The following is a 17,902-nucleotide window of genomic DNA, read 5'->3' as shown; positions in this document are numbered from 1 at the left end:
AAATTATGGAGCTGTGTCAAGGTTTGAAACAAGTGGCTTCGCATTTCAGTTTCTGAGGCTAAATTAGTATTTTGTGAAGTAAAAATTAGCATTTTTCACCTTATCAAAACACAGTGAATAGCAAAGGTGTGCAAATTGCACTTGCCGCGGTTATGTAAGCTAACTTATTACGTTTATATCATCTTTTCTAAGTGTATTAGCATTAGAATATAGCATAATGGCAAAGCTAATAGTTTAGCTAGGTTAACAGAGTAAAAATCTCAGCAGCTTGAGCTTGATACCAAAAAGTACAGTTTTCTTGAACCACCTTTAAAAAAAACAAAAAACAAAATTGTAGTATATCTCCAGGTCACCTTTACCGGCTACATTAGCATTAGCCTGTCATGCTGATTTCTAAGCTAATAGCTAATAGAGCACAAAACTCACTCGGATATTTGTAAAGTTCATCAGGGTTTTAGCGTGTTAGCATTATAATGTAGCATGATGGCAAAGCTAACAGTGGGCTAGCATAGAGCTAACATCACATTCATACAAGTGTGACGGCAACTGCTTTGAAAAACACAACTTAGCACAACAAAAGCAGGAGGCTAGCACAACTCTAGGCTACATTAGCTTTAGCATGTCAAGCTAAATCCTAAGCTAATAGCTAATATTGTTCAAAACTATCACCTGGACATTTGTAAATGTCATCAGGAATTTAGACTGCTAGCATTAAAATGTTACATGATGGCAAAGCTAATCGCTAAGTTAGCATAGAGCTAGCATAACACCAGCTTGAAGTACATGTATAGTTTTTACTCAAGTCTGACTGGAACAGTTTTTAAAAAGTACAACAAAATAGGAGTCAAATTTTTATACACTATTTTTTTAACATTTGGAGAGAAAATCTCAGAATTTTCAGCCGTAATATACGATTTTGCGCAATAATTAACGTATTTTGTGTGTTTTTACTCCAGAAATGGACCGGCAACACAGCTTTTATCGTCAGGTGGACGTCCAGGACCACGTTCACTACATCGTCGCATTTTTTGTGCTGGTGATCGGAACGGTGGGCGTGACCGGAAATGCCTTGGTCATGTATGCGTTTTTCTGGTAAGAAATCATTTCCTTTTTTTTTTTTTTTTATGTCCATTATGTTTTTTTTAATAAAGGCTGCATTCAAATTCTAGTGTGGCAATAACAGGGACGAAGGCATTTAATTATACGCAAACAAAGGATGTGACCAAGGTTGTCAGTAATGTAGAAATGTCGATATTACATTGTCAAATCTCAGCGATATATTGTGGTGGTTATTGAAAATATCATAACCCAATACAAATCCTACATGATTTTGAGTCTTTTGTCCGAGCGATAAAACGTGTTGAGACCTTGAACAGACTGAGCTCAAAATGTGCTCAATAGTTTTTGAGATTTAGCCATATGTAATAAAAACATGTTCACTCACGTACCTAAAAAACTGGGCAAAGCATTCTAAAAAATACTTTAAAAAGTGCCGTCTGTATATTGACAATCTGTGTAAAATGTTATGAAATAAAGTCATGTAATGTTTTGCTAAAGAGTGACTTTAACACAATCCAACAATAGATCTCCTCATGTTCCAATTAATTTGCCGTTAATTTAAAAAGGAACAAATAAACTGTTCCTGAAAGGAACAATAAGAAATAAACTAATGTCTTACATCGAGTGTCCACGCGCTGAGGACCGTACATAGAAAAATATAAAGTCATAAGGGCCATGTTTTGTATTTTTTCTGTATTTTATTCCTCACTGATTAAAAATAAATAAATAAATCAAGTAAGCATATTGTTGTATTACGTTGCCGTACTCATTGCTTCCCTTAAAGCTTGGAAAGCAGTTTTTGGTCTATATCTTTTGACATATTCAATCTACCCCACTAAGTCCCGGTGTCCTCATTTGATGACATCATGGCCTTTCTCATGTCTCACATGTTTGAGTGATTTCTGGTACCTGCCATTGTTTTGCTGAGACAAAATTGACACATGAGTGGCATATACTAAAAATACACCACTGGTCTATATAAATTTTTTTGTTTTGTTTTGTTTTTTTAGTCAAAAACATTTTCAACTCCAGATTTTAATGTTTCACCATCAAGCCTTGCCAGATATTTTTAATTAATGTCAAAACGTCATTTTAATCTAAACAGGCCGGGCCCCTAAAATATGCATAGTGGCCCATAATGGCCCCCGGGCCGTAGTTTGGACACCATTGTCTTACACAATCTTTTTTTTTTCATGTTAAATTTTTTCAATTCGCGACCACGGGACTCAGACTTACAAATAACAAATACGCCACTGTAGCGTCCGTCTGCTTTCGAAAAATTCATGTGAGTTGAAGATTTGAAGAAACGAAAAAAATAACAATAATGCTGCTCTTGATTCGGTGCGCTTCAGCGACGTCACAAGCTCAGACACACGGTGGCCTTTGCGAAGGCCGGCGGCCATTCGATAGTCGGAAACGACAAAGTGATTTGCTAACAGGATTGCATAAATCAATTAAAAAAAAAAAAAAAAATAGGCGTGCCAAGCATGTGCAGTCAACTTCACTCGCATGTCAACAATCCAATGAGGTCCAATAAAGTGACTGTAGTGACCGAGGGAGATTCCATACCGCTTTTTACAGACCAATACCAGCATGAGTACCGATACCAAGCGCTGATACCACTCACACACAAATATATATATATATATATATATATATATATATACACTAGCATACTAGCATGAGTACCGATACCAAGCACTGATACCACACACACACACATATATATATATATATATATATATATATATATATATATATATATATACACTAGCATACTAGCATGAGTACCGATACCAAGCACTGATACCACACACACACATATATATATATATATATATATATATATATATATATATATAATTTAGATGTTTTATGCACAATACTTACAATATATGTTTGTAGTAATATTTACAAAAATTACATGTTTTGTTTTGGAGGTTTTATTCTGAAAATATTGTGTTGTTTTGTTTATTAATCTCACCTAATTTGCGGGTTAAATAAATGAGCCGAAAAGTTGGTTACCTCCTTCTTTCAGTCAATTGCGTCAAAAACAGCCATTTTTTTAATTATTCATCTAATAAAGACAACAAATACATAAACAACCTAAATGTATATACCAAAACCCAGAACATTCTATTTCTTTGGTTCTTTGTTTTATATATTTCATAACTCAGTCCCATTTCCACCCTACTGCTTAAAATATCTTTTTTTTACTTTTATATCTTTTTCTGTGTCCCCTTATTTACCCAGAGATTGCCCCCTGCTGGCTGGTAAAAAAATAAACCGCAGATATGTCCCACTGGAGTCAAGGGCTCAAAGCATGAGAAAAAAGTAGCGGCTTATCCTCTGAAATTGACGGTCATTTAACGCAAAGTTTGTCACCGCTCTTCATCGATACGTAAAGACAATCCGGCCGGCGGCCAATGGGTTAAGGTTTGACTGATGTTAAGCTTTGAAACGCCGAGCGGTCGATGGGACCCCGAAGAGCGTCGGGCACAACACCGAGACTGCATTAAGTCGCATCCTCCGGGGGGACGGAACGTCTCCAGCCGCTTGCCTGACAGCTCAACATACAAAAACACTCGGGCGGGATGAAAGAAAACGTGGACTGGATTCTCCCAGAGTGGCTCACTTAACAATAGCGCAGAGGTCTTGAATTCCCTCACGATTGCGGACCCCCAGTCAATCCTTTTCGACTCATTCAGTGCCATCGCCCACTTTAGACGACAAAGATCCGTTTGTTTTGAAAATGTGTTCGCCCGATTTGTGTTTCAGTAACAAGAAGCTGCGGACTCCTCCCAACTTTTTCATCATGAACCTGGCAGTCAGCGACTTCCTCATGGCCATCACGCAGTCGCCCATTTTCTTTGTCAACTCCCTCTACAAGGGTTGGATTTTTGGCGAAACCGGTATGTGTTATTGTCATGACTTCATGTACCTCAATAAACTGGGCAAAGCATTATAAAAAAATACTGACACAATCTAACAATAGATTTCTTCATGTTCCAATTAATTTGCCATTAATTTGAAAAGGAACAAATAAGCTGTTCCTGTCAGGAACAATAAGAAATAAACTAATGTCTTACACCAAGGGTGTCCACGCTCTCTCTCTCTCTCTCTCTCTCTCTCTCTCTCTCTCTATATATATATATATATATATATATATATATATATATATATATATATATATATATATATATATATATATATATATATATATATATGCAATAAAAACATGTTCACTCATGTACCTCAATAAACTGGGCAAAGCATTATAAAAAATACTGACACAATCTAACAATAGATTTCCTCATGTTCCAATTAATTTGCCGTTAATTTGAAAAGGAACAAATAAACTGTTCCTGTCAGGAACAATAAGAAATAAACTAATGTCTTACACCTAGGGTGTCCACGCTCTCTCTCTCTCGCTCTCTCTCTCTCTCTCTCTCTCTCTCTCTCTCTCTCTCTCTCTCTCTCTCTCTCTCTCTCTATATATATATATATATATATATATATATATATATATATATATATATATTTAATCCCCCTTTAAATGTAATTTTTAAGGGTTACAAAAATGCTGTGATGAAAACTACTTTGGTTTGGAGATGAAAATGGAAATGGAAGCGTCCATTATTGCGCTGACAATGCTGTTTGGGCAGGTTGTAAAATTTACGCCTTCTGCGGAGCGTTATTCGGAATCGCGTCCATGATCAACCTTCTCGCCATCTCTATGGATCGCTACATCGTCATCACCAAGCCCCTGCGGGCCTTGCGGTGGACGTCCAAGCGGCGCACTTGCTTCATCATTTGCCTGGTGTGGCTCTATTCTCTGGCCTGGAGTCTGGCGCCGCTTCTCGGCTGGAGTACGTCACTTTTTTTTACGCTTGAAATCCATTTTTTTCACTTGCTGTTCGTGCACTATTTTGATCATCTTTGGATCGTTTTCTTCCACATCGCAGTATTTCACCATCTGGGTGAAATTTCAGCTCCCTGTCTTTTTTAATGCTTCATTTTGCGGACAATGCCTTTGATGTAAAGATCAAAGGATTGGAAAAAATTATTCTATTTTGACCATTTTTGGGTCATTTTATTCACTAATTAGTTGTGTCATTTTGAACTTTGACATGTTGTCGCCATCTGGATGAAATTTCATCTCCAAGTATCTTCTCTTAATGCATATGAAATGCCTTTGATGTAAAAAAATCGCTGGATAGGAAAAAAAATACCGCACAAGTGTTCATTTGAACCGTGAATCCTTGGATCTTTACATCAAAGGCATTTCGCATCAAATGAAAAGAATTGAAAAAAGAGCTGAAATTACACTCAGGCGGTGACAACATATCAAAATTTAACATGGCATGAAACTTACAAGAGTGTGTCTTCCTTTAGCTAAATTACTGCGAGAATGATGTGGAAGAAACTGACCCAAAAATGATGAAAATACAGCATAATTGTGTCTTCCCTTTGATCTTTACATTAAATCATTTCATATCAAGGGGAAAGCATTGAAAAAAAAAACAACTAGGAAGCTGAAATTTCACCTGGTAACAAGTTCAAAATAGTATACAACCAGAAATAGTCCCTTGACTAAAATACTGCGGGAATGATGTGGATGAAAATGACCCGAAAACGGCCAAAATCCAAATGGATTTTTGACGTCTGTAGCCGTCAATGGTAGCGAAGGACTTAAATATTTGACGATGTTTGTCTTGAAGGTTCTTACATACCAGAAGGCCTGATGACCTCGTGCACGTGGGATTACGTGACATCGACACCGGCGAATAAAAGTTATACCTTAATGCTATGCTGCTTCGTCTTCTTCATCCCGCTGGGCATCATCTCCTACTGCTATCTGTGCATGTTCCTAGCTACGCGGCATGCTAGCAGGTGAATTTTTTTTAGCTAGCAAGCGTGATTAGCGTCATTCGTTACGGAACGACGCTACTATCACATTGGGACGCTACTAGTTTATGTTTGAATAACTTGGTTACAGTATTAAAAAAAACGTGATACAGATGCTATTCTTTAGCCTGTCTATGGCGTTTTCCATTATGTGTTAGCATTAAGCTAACATTAAGGTAAAGTGGTCGTTACAAATTTAAAAAAACGCAAATTTTCTTTGTTTATTTTGACAGAAAACTTCGACCCTAGCTAGACCGTATAGCGCTAGCATCTTGCGTTTGAAGCTAGCAAAAAAATGAGCCGAATGATGGCTGCATACTTTTTACGAATGTTCTTCTTGGTGCTAGGGAAGTGGAGAAGTTGGGCTCTCAGGTGAGGAAATCAACTCTAATTCAGCAGCAGACCATCAAGACGGAGTGGAAGTTAGCCAAGATTGCCTTCGTGGTCATCATCGTCTTCGTGCTGTCATGGTCGCCCTACGCATGCGTCACCCTCATTGCCTGGGCCGGGTAATTAGAAAAGACAAAAAAAAAAAAAAAAGATTTACCGATTTACCGGTTCTGAGATGCCAAAAACGCCTTTCAGATACGCTAGCGTCCTGAACCCGTACTCCAAAGCCGTCCCGGCGGTAATCGCCAAGGCCTCGGCCATCTATAACCCTTTCATCTACGCCATCATTCACTCCAAATACAGGTGAGAGCGCCATTTTTAAGTCATGTGATGTGGAAAGCCAATAATGGCCGTACTTCCACAGGGACACTCTCGCTGAAAAAGTCCCCTGTCTCCACTTCCTGGCCCAGGCCCCCCGGAGGGACGCCATGTCAGTGTCACAGAGTCAGACCTCCTTCAGGGACTCGGTCCTGAGCAGACAATCGTCTGTGTCCAAAAACAAGTTTCTGCAGGTTTCCTCGTCCTTGTCCACGATGGATACTGTGAGTTAGGCTCTGTCACGATTGCGGTAGTCCCCCGCGTACTCACTATTCACGATTGGTGATCTTTCTAAAATGCTCTAAAATTGCAACAAATGATAGTCAAAATAGGAAATTAGCACAATAATTTTACAGTGTTTATCCAGGTTACAAGTTAGTCTGAAACTGATAAAAAAGACTCATTGGATCTACACTACTAAGTCCTCCAGTCCTCATTTGAGAACATCCGGGCCTTTCTAATGATATCTCAAATGTTTGGGTGAAATGCCAGTAACTTTCATTGTCCTGCTGAGACAAAATTGACACAATAGTGGACACAAATAAAGAGATATCGCAAACTTCTGACCTTCGGGTCATATTGACCCAGAGACATCATTGCATCTCCAGAAAAATGAACATTGCTCTGATTAAAATAGTTTGGATTCGAGCATGTTTCAAACACATTTGGGTGACTAAATTCAACTCGGGTCAAAGTGACCCGGAGACATTTGTGCTGTTTATCGTAAACAAACATAACAGGAGGGTTCATCTGAATATCACGTTTGGACTCGTGGAGGCACATAGAACATATTATTAATTTATCTTATCCTCTAATAAAAAATTTGAGCATGATTTATGTCAGTAATTTTCCCCATTTTGCATAATTCTTTTTGCCTTCACTCTTCTCAAAAAAAAAAAAGGAGTAACAGCCCCCTCTGGTGGTTAGCCTCCTGCAATTGATGCAAACGCTGATCCGACGACGATCGAAAACACATTCTGAATTGTGCCCATCATTTCCTTGTGCAGCAGGTCTGGAGTGACGTGGAGCTGGATCCAATGGACCAGAACCCTTGTACCAGACCCAGCTATTCCCTCGGAGCGCTTAAGGATCCAAACCAAGACAAAAAACCACAATGATCCTGCAGGTGAAACGCGTCTTCAAACTCGAGATGAAATCGTTTTTCATGCCAGTCACAAGATCGTAAACAAAGATCCCCACTGAAATCCTAGACCTCTATCCTCGAGCCAAGCGCGCTCCAAACATGTGACCCGAGTCACGGTTCCGCTCCAGGAGGAGGCGGAGCCTGAAGACTCGGTCTTCGGACCGGAGACAGCGGGTATACATGAACCAAAGAGGGCCGGACGGAAGGAGACGTGAAAGTCAGGCGGGTTCCCGTCCAGCCGGACATTTTGGACGACGCTGAAGTGTGTCCCTCCCACACCATCGAGGCAGAGACGCCCGATTGTGCGGGAAAAAAAAACGAACACTTGATTTATAAGGTTTAGCCTGGATTGTCAAAGGCAAGTCTCGGAGTTAGCGAAAAAACATCCGTTGTAAATTTAAAAGTACATCGAAAGCATGGACAATCAAATACGCTGCATAAAAAGGTAATACGTTCGACTTGTAATTGCCAAATTAATCGATCATTTTTGAGGGTAAACGATTAATCGTTTCAAAGACGTAAAATTGACAAAAGCTCAGAATTTCAGGCTCTCGACTTGAAATTTTCTAAGATTTCGTTAGTCACCGTATGGAAGTAGAAAATCATTGTGGTGGATCAAAATAAAACATTCCAAATGATCCAAATGTTTGCCGATTTTCGGACCAAACCAGCAACCAACAAAACAAAACACAAATTTTGGAATTGTCAATTTGAGAAACAATTGGCATTTTCTTTTTAATAAAAGAGCGTAAATTATTTTTCTTCATCTGAATTAGTGATTGAATAACAACTAATTAATTACTAAATTAACCAATAATTATTTTGGATAATTGAGTAAATGTTTCAAAGACATGAAATTGTCCAAATGCTCAAAATTTCAGCCTCTCAATTATTTATTTTAATTTCTATATAAACACACGCTATTGTTGTGTTGAATCAAAATAAAACCTCTGCTTCTACTTTGGAAAACAATCATCAAATTTTTTGCCGATTTTCTGACATTGCGAACCGAACCAGCGAACAAAAAAAAGTTTTTGGATTGTCAATTTGAGAAAAATGTGCCATTTTTTTTTGCATAAAATGTATTAATTCTTTTATCTGGATCATTGATTAATCAACAACTACTTAGTTACCAAATTAACCGATAATTAACCGATTAATTCTTTCAAACACATAAAATCGTAAAAATGATCAGAATTTCAACCTCGAAATATTTTCAAATTCCCTTCGTCCTGTACGGACGGCAGACAATCATTGTGTTGAATTATTTTTTTTAAATTAGCTTTTCACTTTAGAAATTTTTGCCGATTTTTGTGACGCTTTTTGTGACGTTACGGACCAAAACACGAAACAAATACAACACGTTTTGAATTGTCATTGTGAGAAAATGTGCCATCTTCTAAATAAAATTGAGTTATTTTTTTTAAAATCGGAATCATTGATTAATCAACAGCTACTAAATTACCAAATGAACCGATCATGATTTTCGGTAACCGATTACATTTCAAAAACATAAAATTGCCCAAAAGCTCAAAATTTCAGCCTCTTGACTCCTAATATTCTCTGTTTTCTTTATTCTTCCATAAACGCAGACTATCATTGTGTTGAATCATTTTTTTAAAATCTGCTTTTCGATTTAGAAATCAATACTCAACATTTTTTTATTATTTTTTTTTACACAACGGAAAAAACAGCTACCAAAGTCATTTAAAAATATGTTTGCCTTTTTTTAAAATGTTCTTTTATTTAATAAAAGGAAGTAAATGGAAAAAAAAATCGTTCATGAATTCACTTATTTAGGGCTATACACATAAAATTAATAAATTAATAACATCGATTTTTATCTGGCAGTTAATTGACAAAATAATTGATTTTTAACGTCAATTCTGGTGTATATTCATTTCTATTATATCATTTAAAAAAAGAAATAAAGAGGTGCCTGTAATCATTTCCGCAAAGCGCTTTACGTCAAGAAACGGTTCGATAGTTTTGCACTGGGGGAATTTGCAGCTGGCTGAGCTTGCCGTCACTTTATTACCATATATTGACATGCTTCACATGCCTGCTCAAAGCAGCTGACCCGGCCGGCAGCCCCGGGCAAACATGTCATCCCCATCTACTGTGCTGCAGCCCTGAGCTTTAAAAACACATTTGCAGTCACAAAACACAGTCAAGAAAAGTCTGCGCGGGGAGAAGGAATTCTAAGAAGCTGACTTTCATTTGTCATTTATTACACACGTTTTGTTTTTATTTCATTTAGTTCTTCGGGCTTTTATTCCGGTTTATTTAATGTTTCAAACCCCTCACCATCATTTTCCCGGACAGACATGAAAATTTTCTCACGTTCCTCTCGCTTAACTATGCTTCCAAAATCAAACCTTGATGAAAAAATAATCTAAAATCTAAGTCGTGTTTAAGGTGACCACTAGAGGGCACTGTTTAACCCTGTTTAACACTGTTTAACGTATTACACACGTTTTTTCATTTCATATAGTTCTTCAGGCTTTTATTCACATTTATTTCATGTTTCAAACCCTTCACCATAGTTTATCATATTCCCGGACGGACATGAATATTTTCTCACGTTCCTCTCGCTTAACTATGCTTCCAAAATCAAACGATGAAAAAAAATCTGAAATCTAAATCGCGTTTCGCTTTTATTGCATGCACATTTTTAAGGTGACCACTAGAGGGCACTGTTTAACCAAGTCATTTAATATTGTATCTAAGCGTAGAAACACAGGAGGGTTATTGTTTTTTTTTTATTTGCATTCTCAATGCCGCTTTTCACTGTGAAGTCACATGAATACAAACAAAAAGGAGCCAATAGCAAAATTTACAAGGGAACTTTACAAGCTGCTAATGTATGATTTTTATTGGCACATATGCAGCCACACAAGAGAACATTGTACCTAAATATTAATGATAAAAAATATTATTTTTTGTTGATTACTGTATGAGTATGACTCGTCTATCATTACGGTTCTTATGGACGTGCGCCCTCTTGTGGAGTCCATGTGGAGATACACGATGTTGGGGTCTTTGGGATGGAAAATGTTAAATTGCCCTTTCAATAATCTAAAGGAAAATGCCATTAATTATACAATTTCGGAAAAGAAAACAAGGGAAAGAGAAACATGTTAATGACACAAGTATGTGTTATATTTTTGACCAGATTCGTTGACAGTGGGAATGCCACTGCCCCACCTAGTGCCGTAGATGTGCAATTACACTTCTTGAAATTACACTTCCGTGCAGTTACACTTCTCCAATCAAGAAGTGACTTATTTCGTATTTTGAAAACTATTTTCAAGCATCATTTTCTCTTGTATTTTTTTTAGATTTGGTCTCAAAACAAGTGTTTACTCAGAAACGGTAGGTTTCACTATTTTGTATGTGGATTATTAAAAACTTGATTGGGGGAGAGGGGGGTGAAAATTCTAGAATGACCCCGTATTCACAAACATATTCCCGCACACAGTTTATACTTTGTACTCACAAGATAAAACAATTCAATAGTCACGGAGCCACAAGCCTCAGCCTGCCTCCGAGTGTCGCCCGAGAATGGAGAAATCCACCCCTCTCCCTCTCCCCTCCCCTCTCCGCCAAGTTGGTACGCCCCTCCTCCCGGAAGTGCCACTTCCGCTCACTTACCCTCCAAAGAGAGAAGCGAGCGAGCGGACGCGTCTCTCCCAAATTGAGCACCGGTGGACAGCGGCTTCTCAAGTCAAGGTAAGCCGGGCACGACGCGTCATACTCGGGGAAGATTGTATACTCATGTCCCCTCTTTGGACGCTTTTACGTTCCGCCTTCATGACTTTGAATGACTTTTATTGATAAGGATAAGCGAAATTAACGACACTATTGGCGTTTGGTGTTACTGTGACAAAAGTTTTTTTAATTTGGTTTGTTGTGTAATTTAAGACTTGTGTCAAGTAAATCCTTCCGTAAACAAGTAAACAGAGACTTATTTATGACTTTGTCTCATGACTTTTAAGTGGGGTGTGGCTACACGTGTCTGGTCTTACGAATGTTATTTTGTTTTAAAGATATCGCTATTCGTTATGGTTTCGTATAAAAATGATAGGAGTGACTTTTTGAACAGAAAGTGCAGTGTTCCCTCGCTACATCGTGGTTTGGTTACTGCGGTTTTACCCTATCGCGGATTTTCATTTATGACTCTTTTCTATTGCAGGTTTATCGCACTATATTTTTGTTGTTGTCGTTTGTCTTCCTTATAAGTCTGACTAGCAAATAAAAATTGATATTTTTATTTATATATTTTTAGTTATAACCCCCCACCACCCCGGAAAAAGCAGAAAAAAAAACAAAACTTCAAACTCTTTAATGTGGATTTTCATTTGTGACCAAAACTTTATTGCAGCTTTATTTACCTCAAGTTTTCTTGATATTTTTCCTCCTTTCTAAGTCTGAACAGTATCAGTAGAAACACGTGTTTGACGTGTTTATAATTTTTTTTAACAAAAACACGATTCTCGATGTTTATAATTTTTAACAAAAGAAAGACAAAAAATAAAATGGAACAAAAGCAAAAACGACTTCAATCTCTTATTTAAGGATTTCCATTAATGACCATAAATTTGCAAACATGTACACAAACGTCTCTGCGATTGAGTCAATCGATAAATCGATCGTTAATCTTGAAATTATTTGACAACTCCTGATAAGCAAACTTTTGGAGTTAAGTCCTCAATTTCAGCTTCTCAGCATAAAATATTTGAACATAAAATGCATATTTAGCAGAAAACGCAAATTGGACAAATATCCTTATTTAGAATTCAGGAACGTAACCCCTCAACCCTGCGATATTTTCTTGGGAACCAACATTTTAATTTGTTCCCACTATAATCAAATTGTTTTGTTTTATATCTTTTGATTAATTTGAGCTACCCTAAAACATCCCAATTTGCTTAATAGAAGACATCCTAGTCTTTCCAATGTTGTCTCATCTGTTTGTGTTCTATGCAAATAATCTGCTGTCTTCCTGACACAAAATGGACACAACAGTGGACACAAACCAATCGGCGAGGGGGAAAAAAAAATCAGTTAAACGACGTGGAGTCAATGGTCCCTCTGCTCAGATTTAACTCAATGGAATTTTGGCACAAGTATGTTGAATTTGAGAATCTGGCTTCAATACATCACCGTTATCAACGTGTGTACAAAAAGCTGTCTCATAAATTCAGGTTAGAACACGTTGTCCTCCCTTCACCAGACCAGCTAGAGGTAATAAACAACACGTATCGCTGCCAAAAATGGTCGCTCTGACGGTTTGCTGTCACACAAGGTCGGGTCGGGTCGGCCGTGGTTGTAAAGACGCGCGGCGCCGGTTCTGTTTGAAACCGCAGCGTGTAGTAGTCATAAACGGAATGTGAAATGAACCTTGTGAGGACATACAATGGCGTAAGCATGCCGTATTGCCACCTGACATGTTGTGGAATGTGCCCGACGTACGTATGAGATCAGCCACAGAAAATTTCGAAAGACGCTTTCTTTCTAATCGATACATCAAGTTTTTCCGCAAGATTTTAATGCGAACAGCACTTGGAATAAAAATTGTTTGACTTGGCTTGAAGGCTTTTTTGGAACTTTAATAAACTGCCGAAAGACACATGGGACTTTAATTTGGATCGTTTCTGATTTACATAGTTATTTAAGGGTAAGAAAAATATTTTTAAGGTTCAGAAAAACACGGGAAATTTCAGGATTGCTTGTTGAACTCGGGAAGCCATCGGACACGATCGGAAGCAGGATCGCGACGATGTTTATTGCTGGTGGGGAAAATGAAGCTTCATGAAGCCTTTGTGATTTTTTTTTTCACTCCTCTGCGTGGTGCACTTGGTTTAAACATAAATGTTATCGCAGCAGGAAAAAAAAAAAAACACTGCCTGTTTGAAAACAAACGGGTCATCGATATGAGTCGAAAAATATCACAGGTGCTTCGCGAAGCTTCATTTGGCCTTAACTCTTTAAAGCAAAGGATATTTGAACACAAATGACGCAGCAACTCTTGTAGACAAACAGTTTATCAGAACTACTTAAAGATTTTACACAAATCTGATTGGCTGAAGTTTTTGTATGAGATATAATACGATTATCGGGCTGACAATTTCTCAGGGTCCATATTCAGGATTTTGACAGATATTTTCCCCCAAATCTGAGGGCCGATAATACATTAAAGAAAAATCAGGAATAGGTTTTTAAAAAAACATATGCTTAAATAGATTTCAGCAAAAATTTAGATTTAGGTGTTATTTTTCATTTAACTGAAAGTAAATGTATCGACTCCAAATACCAATTATTGGCCTGAATGACTAATAATCAATATCTAGATGTATCGGCTCCGGGAATTTTTTTTTTTTAAATGAGATATATTGGTTCATTTTTTTTTCGATCCATTATTTGTCAGGGTTTTTATTTATTCATTCATTTTTGTACAGTACCGCCACACTCATATATTCTTTATCCTCTGTGAAGGAACGAGTTCAACAATCTCAATTATCAAAAGCTAAACACTGTTAGCCGTGAAGCTTATCATACAAGGCTGGGCCTTTTTTATTTATTTTTGAATAACATATCGTGAATGTAATCATTTTAATCTCTGTTTTATATGAGCGTGAGAGTGCCGAAATACGAAGTGCGGTAAAGTAGCATTGGGCGAGATAAGGCTGAAATGGAACGTAGCCAGAAAAGCGGAGTGGAACTGGCCCGGCCTGCCCCGCCCCCTTTTATCTACTTTGCAAAGGCGTGGCCAATCATGTCTACACATGATGCCGTTCGTGGCTGCAAAGCGAGCAGAGACATGAGCGCCATGTTTGTCTTTTCCATATTTGGGCGTATGTCAAATGATACGTGACTTCTTATCAAGATTTAAAGTGTCCCAATTGGTTATGAAATGCAATAAATGCAGGACTCCACCGCAAATAACTCGTATAGTTTTCTCGCGTCCCTTAATGGTCATGTCTCACAGTTGTGTAAGAAAAAAAAAACACCAGCACACCAGCAATAAATTAATTTGTAATTTGGTGGACATTATCTAGGGATTTTCTCATTTAGACCGGATTTAAATTGAATTGATTGGAAATAAGTGTAGTGTTTACTAAAACTGTAGTATTGTTACCATGGCAACTAGTAGAGGGCGTGTCAAATTGTCAGAGGAGTTGCGTTATTAGTTTCCTGTTTTACAACGACTCGTCAGAGTTTGCACACGGTAATGAAAACTAATGTTTTGACGCACTTAGCATAGCCGGCACAAATTTGTTACACTCACGGAAAAATCTGTTGGACATTGACTTTGTCATTGAAAGATGCCTTAAAATGTATAAACAAACAAGCGAAAAAAAACCTAAACGAGCCAAAATAGAGGATTTTTGATTTTACATCTAATAAATGATACTTAAAATACTATGCCCACAAATTTTAGCAAGTTTCTTCAACCTATCGACTCGTATTGAAACGTATTTTAAGTACCTTCCAATGTATTTTCAAATATGCATATGTACATATAAATTTGAATATGTTTTGAAATAAAGTCAAGCATATTTGCGCCAACGGTCGTATTCTTACTTAGAATACAATAATTTCCATAACGGGATAGCAAAAAGGTCAATTGGCTGTGCAGCTAACAGCAATTCTTCTTAGCTAATATTTTCAATGAAAGAAGCAAGCAGGCCGAACCGCCGTCCGAGTCCATCCTTGTTCACACGTAGGAATATTATTAAAACAAAAAGTAAATGTTATGATGTCTCCAGATTATTCAATTAAGAAGTTAGAGAAGACGGAAAAATATTCAACAGCTTCAAACGCATTTAACCGTTACGCTGCCGCTGCATTCCCTGACTGCTCACAAGGTGGGAAATCTGAAACACACCTAACCCCCAACGAATATAGAACTGTAAAACTATAAACAAGGATTTGGGAAAATGAGATTTATTCTGTTTAGCTCAAATTTTTACGGAGTGTCTTACACACGGTAACATAGAAAATACCAAAATGTCATCTTCAAATTAAGATTTAAATTTATAACCAGTTTACATTCCGATACACGGGTGCGTCTTATATTTGGAGAATTACGGTAAATTGCAAATACACTCAGATGAACTTTTAAACTCCTTCGAATAAGTTTGCCAGTGAAAAATGTTATCCCCGCGTTGTTAGCTTAGCGCTTTTTTTACCTACCCCGTTTAGTTGAAAGCATTATCGCTCCGTTTTTTTTTTTTTGTCATAATAGCCCCGGGCAGGTTTCAAATCTGCAACAGTTTTGCAGGACGAGGGACTTGTGTTTCCCATTTCTTTTCCATGTTTACGTTGACGAGCTGACCCCGCGTTGCCCCTCTTTCCACATAATTACGCTAACGACGCGGCTTTCGATGTCATGTTTTCATGTCGGCTTCCACCCTTCCCGTCGGGCAGGTCGCGGCGCTCTGATTTGTGTTAGCGGATTTCACGCCGGCTCTCGGCCGGACGCCGTCATAAAAGTCACGCCCCGGTGTATTACAAACCAAAATATGACAAAGCAATTATTTCCCCGACCCCGCAACGAGAAAAGCGCTAACATGTGACAGCGCTTAAAATCGTCTTGCGATTTTCAGTGGGGGGGGACGCATGGCGAAAACCGGGGCTTAAACCGGTGAAATTTAATCGCGCGTGAAATATCCGAGCGGTGAACGTACGTCTCACGTTTGGCACATAATCGGGAGAAAATCGTTATTTTTCCGTTTAGGAGATTATCCATGCGAATCTTCGATCTTGCGCTCAGTCAAAATCGAGCGCTGGCATGTCGGTGTGTCTTCAATCGGGACTTCAATTTCTTCATCGGCTGAAGAAACGAGTTTTATGGATGCAGACTAGAGCCAGCAGGATAACGTCTAGACCACATTGGAGATGGAAGCCAAAATGTTTTTAGAAAGGAAGAAGATACGATTGCCAACCCATTCCGAATCCAAATCCTTCTCACTAAAAGATATTTAATTGCATTTTGGCTCGCTTTATCCACTTTAAAATATCATAGAAAATGGTTTTCACTTTGACACTTGTGAGCCACGTTTGGTTCGCTGAGCAGCTACTAAGATAATCAGGCTGAGATTATCCTAATGTAAACGAAAGCTTAACAGGGATTCAGGTTTTTTCAAGTCTTGTGAGAGGATTCTTAGCCCTTTATTGTAAAAAAAAATGTCTAAATAAACTTCAATAACAATTATAAACATTTTTTACTCTTGGTTCCAGATAAATTGTTAAACTCATGTGAACAATTGTAATATGAGTCAGGTTAGCATTTTTGTTGCTCAGTTCAACATTGGGAAGAAACATGTTTTGACAGCATAGGTCAGGCAAACGCTAGCCAACTTTCGGCATGTAACAAGATTTTCTTCTCGTTTTGTTTTACCTATCAAAAAACTGGTGAAAAAAAAAGTTTTAACTCAGAGTAAAACCATGATTAATTTTGCTAATGCTAGCCAACATGAGGCATGAAACAAGATACCTTTAATTCAGGCTAAAATCATTATAGCTTTGCTCATGTTAGCTCACGTTTCAAGCTAACGCTAGCCTACATGCAGCATGTAACAAGATTTTTTTTTCTTCTTGTCTTACCTACCAAAAACGGGTAAAAAAAATAACACCTTTAATTCAGGCTAAAATCATTATAGCTTTGCTCATGCTAGCTCACATTTCAAGCTAACGCTAGCCTACATGCAGCATGTAACAAGATTCTTTTTTCTTCTTGTCTTACCAACCAAAAACAGGTAAAAAAAATAACACCTTTAATTCAGGCTAAAATCATTATAGCTTTGCTCATGCTAGCTCACATTTCAAGCTAACGCTAGCCTACATGCAGCATGTAACAAGATTCTTTTTTCTTCTTGTCTTACCAACCAAAAACAGGTTGAAAAAATAACACCTTTAATTCAGGCTAAAATCATTATAGCTTTGCTCATGCTAGCTCACATTTCAAGCTAACGCTAGGCTACATGCAGCATGTAACAAGATTTTTTTTTCTTCTTGTCTTACCTACCAAAAACGGGTAAAAAAAATAACACCTTTAATTCAGGCTAAAATCATTAT

The 17,902-nt window shown here is 37.7% G+C and overlaps 2 protein-coding genes across 8 annotated transcripts in view; both read left to right on the top strand.

Annotated features, from left to right (window-relative positions):
* The window catches only part of opn4xa (opsin 4xa), a 38,071-nt gene extending 28,450 nt beyond the window's left edge, over positions 1-9,621 (top strand). For 3 of the 6 annotated variants that reach the window (XM_088434769.1, XM_088434770.1, XM_088434768.1), the window contains 9 exons: positions 957-1,092; positions 3,838-3,971; positions 4,725-4,928; positions 5,781-5,952; positions 6,315-6,476; positions 6,553-6,660; positions 6,722-6,899; positions 7,683-7,801; positions 7,887-9,620. In XM_088434769.1, coding sequence (XP_088290895.1) covers positions 959-1,092; positions 3,838-3,971; positions 4,725-4,928; positions 5,781-5,952; positions 6,315-6,476; positions 6,553-6,660; positions 6,722-6,899; positions 7,683-7,793 — 1,203 coding nt within the window. In that variant the 5' untranslated portion in view covers positions 957-958 and the 3' untranslated portion in view covers positions 7,794-7,801; positions 7,887-9,620. Of the gene's footprint in view, positions 1-956; positions 1,093-3,837; positions 3,972-4,724; positions 4,929-5,780; positions 5,953-6,314; positions 6,477-6,552; positions 6,661-6,721; positions 6,900-7,682; positions 7,802-7,886 lie in introns of those variants that run through there. The other 3 variants (XM_088434771.1, XR_015867930.1, XR_015867931.1) reach the window with 3 other exon arrangements.
* A 1,847-nt stretch (positions 9,622-11,468) lies between these two features.
* pdlim5b (PDZ and LIM domain 5b) overlaps positions 11,469-17,902 on the top strand; it is a 41,604-nt gene continuing 35,170 nt past the window's right edge. For both annotated transcript variants that reach the window (XM_088435529.1, XM_088435527.1), the window contains exon 1: positions 11,469-11,551. The gene's annotated coding sequence lies outside the window, so the exon portion shown is untranslated. The remainder of the gene's footprint in view (positions 11,552-17,902) is intronic.

The sequence above is a fragment of the Hippichthys cyanospilos genome, chromosome 15 (genome assembly GCF_059441005.1).
Source record: "Hippichthys cyanospilos isolate Australia breed blue-spotted pipefish chromosome 15, RoL_Hcya_1.0, whole genome shotgun sequence".
Lineage (NCBI taxonomy): Eukaryota > Metazoa > Chordata > Actinopteri > Syngnathiformes > Syngnathidae > Hippichthys > Hippichthys cyanospilos.
Note: the sequence above shows the minus strand (reverse complement) of the source record. Positions and strands in the feature narration are given on the sequence as shown.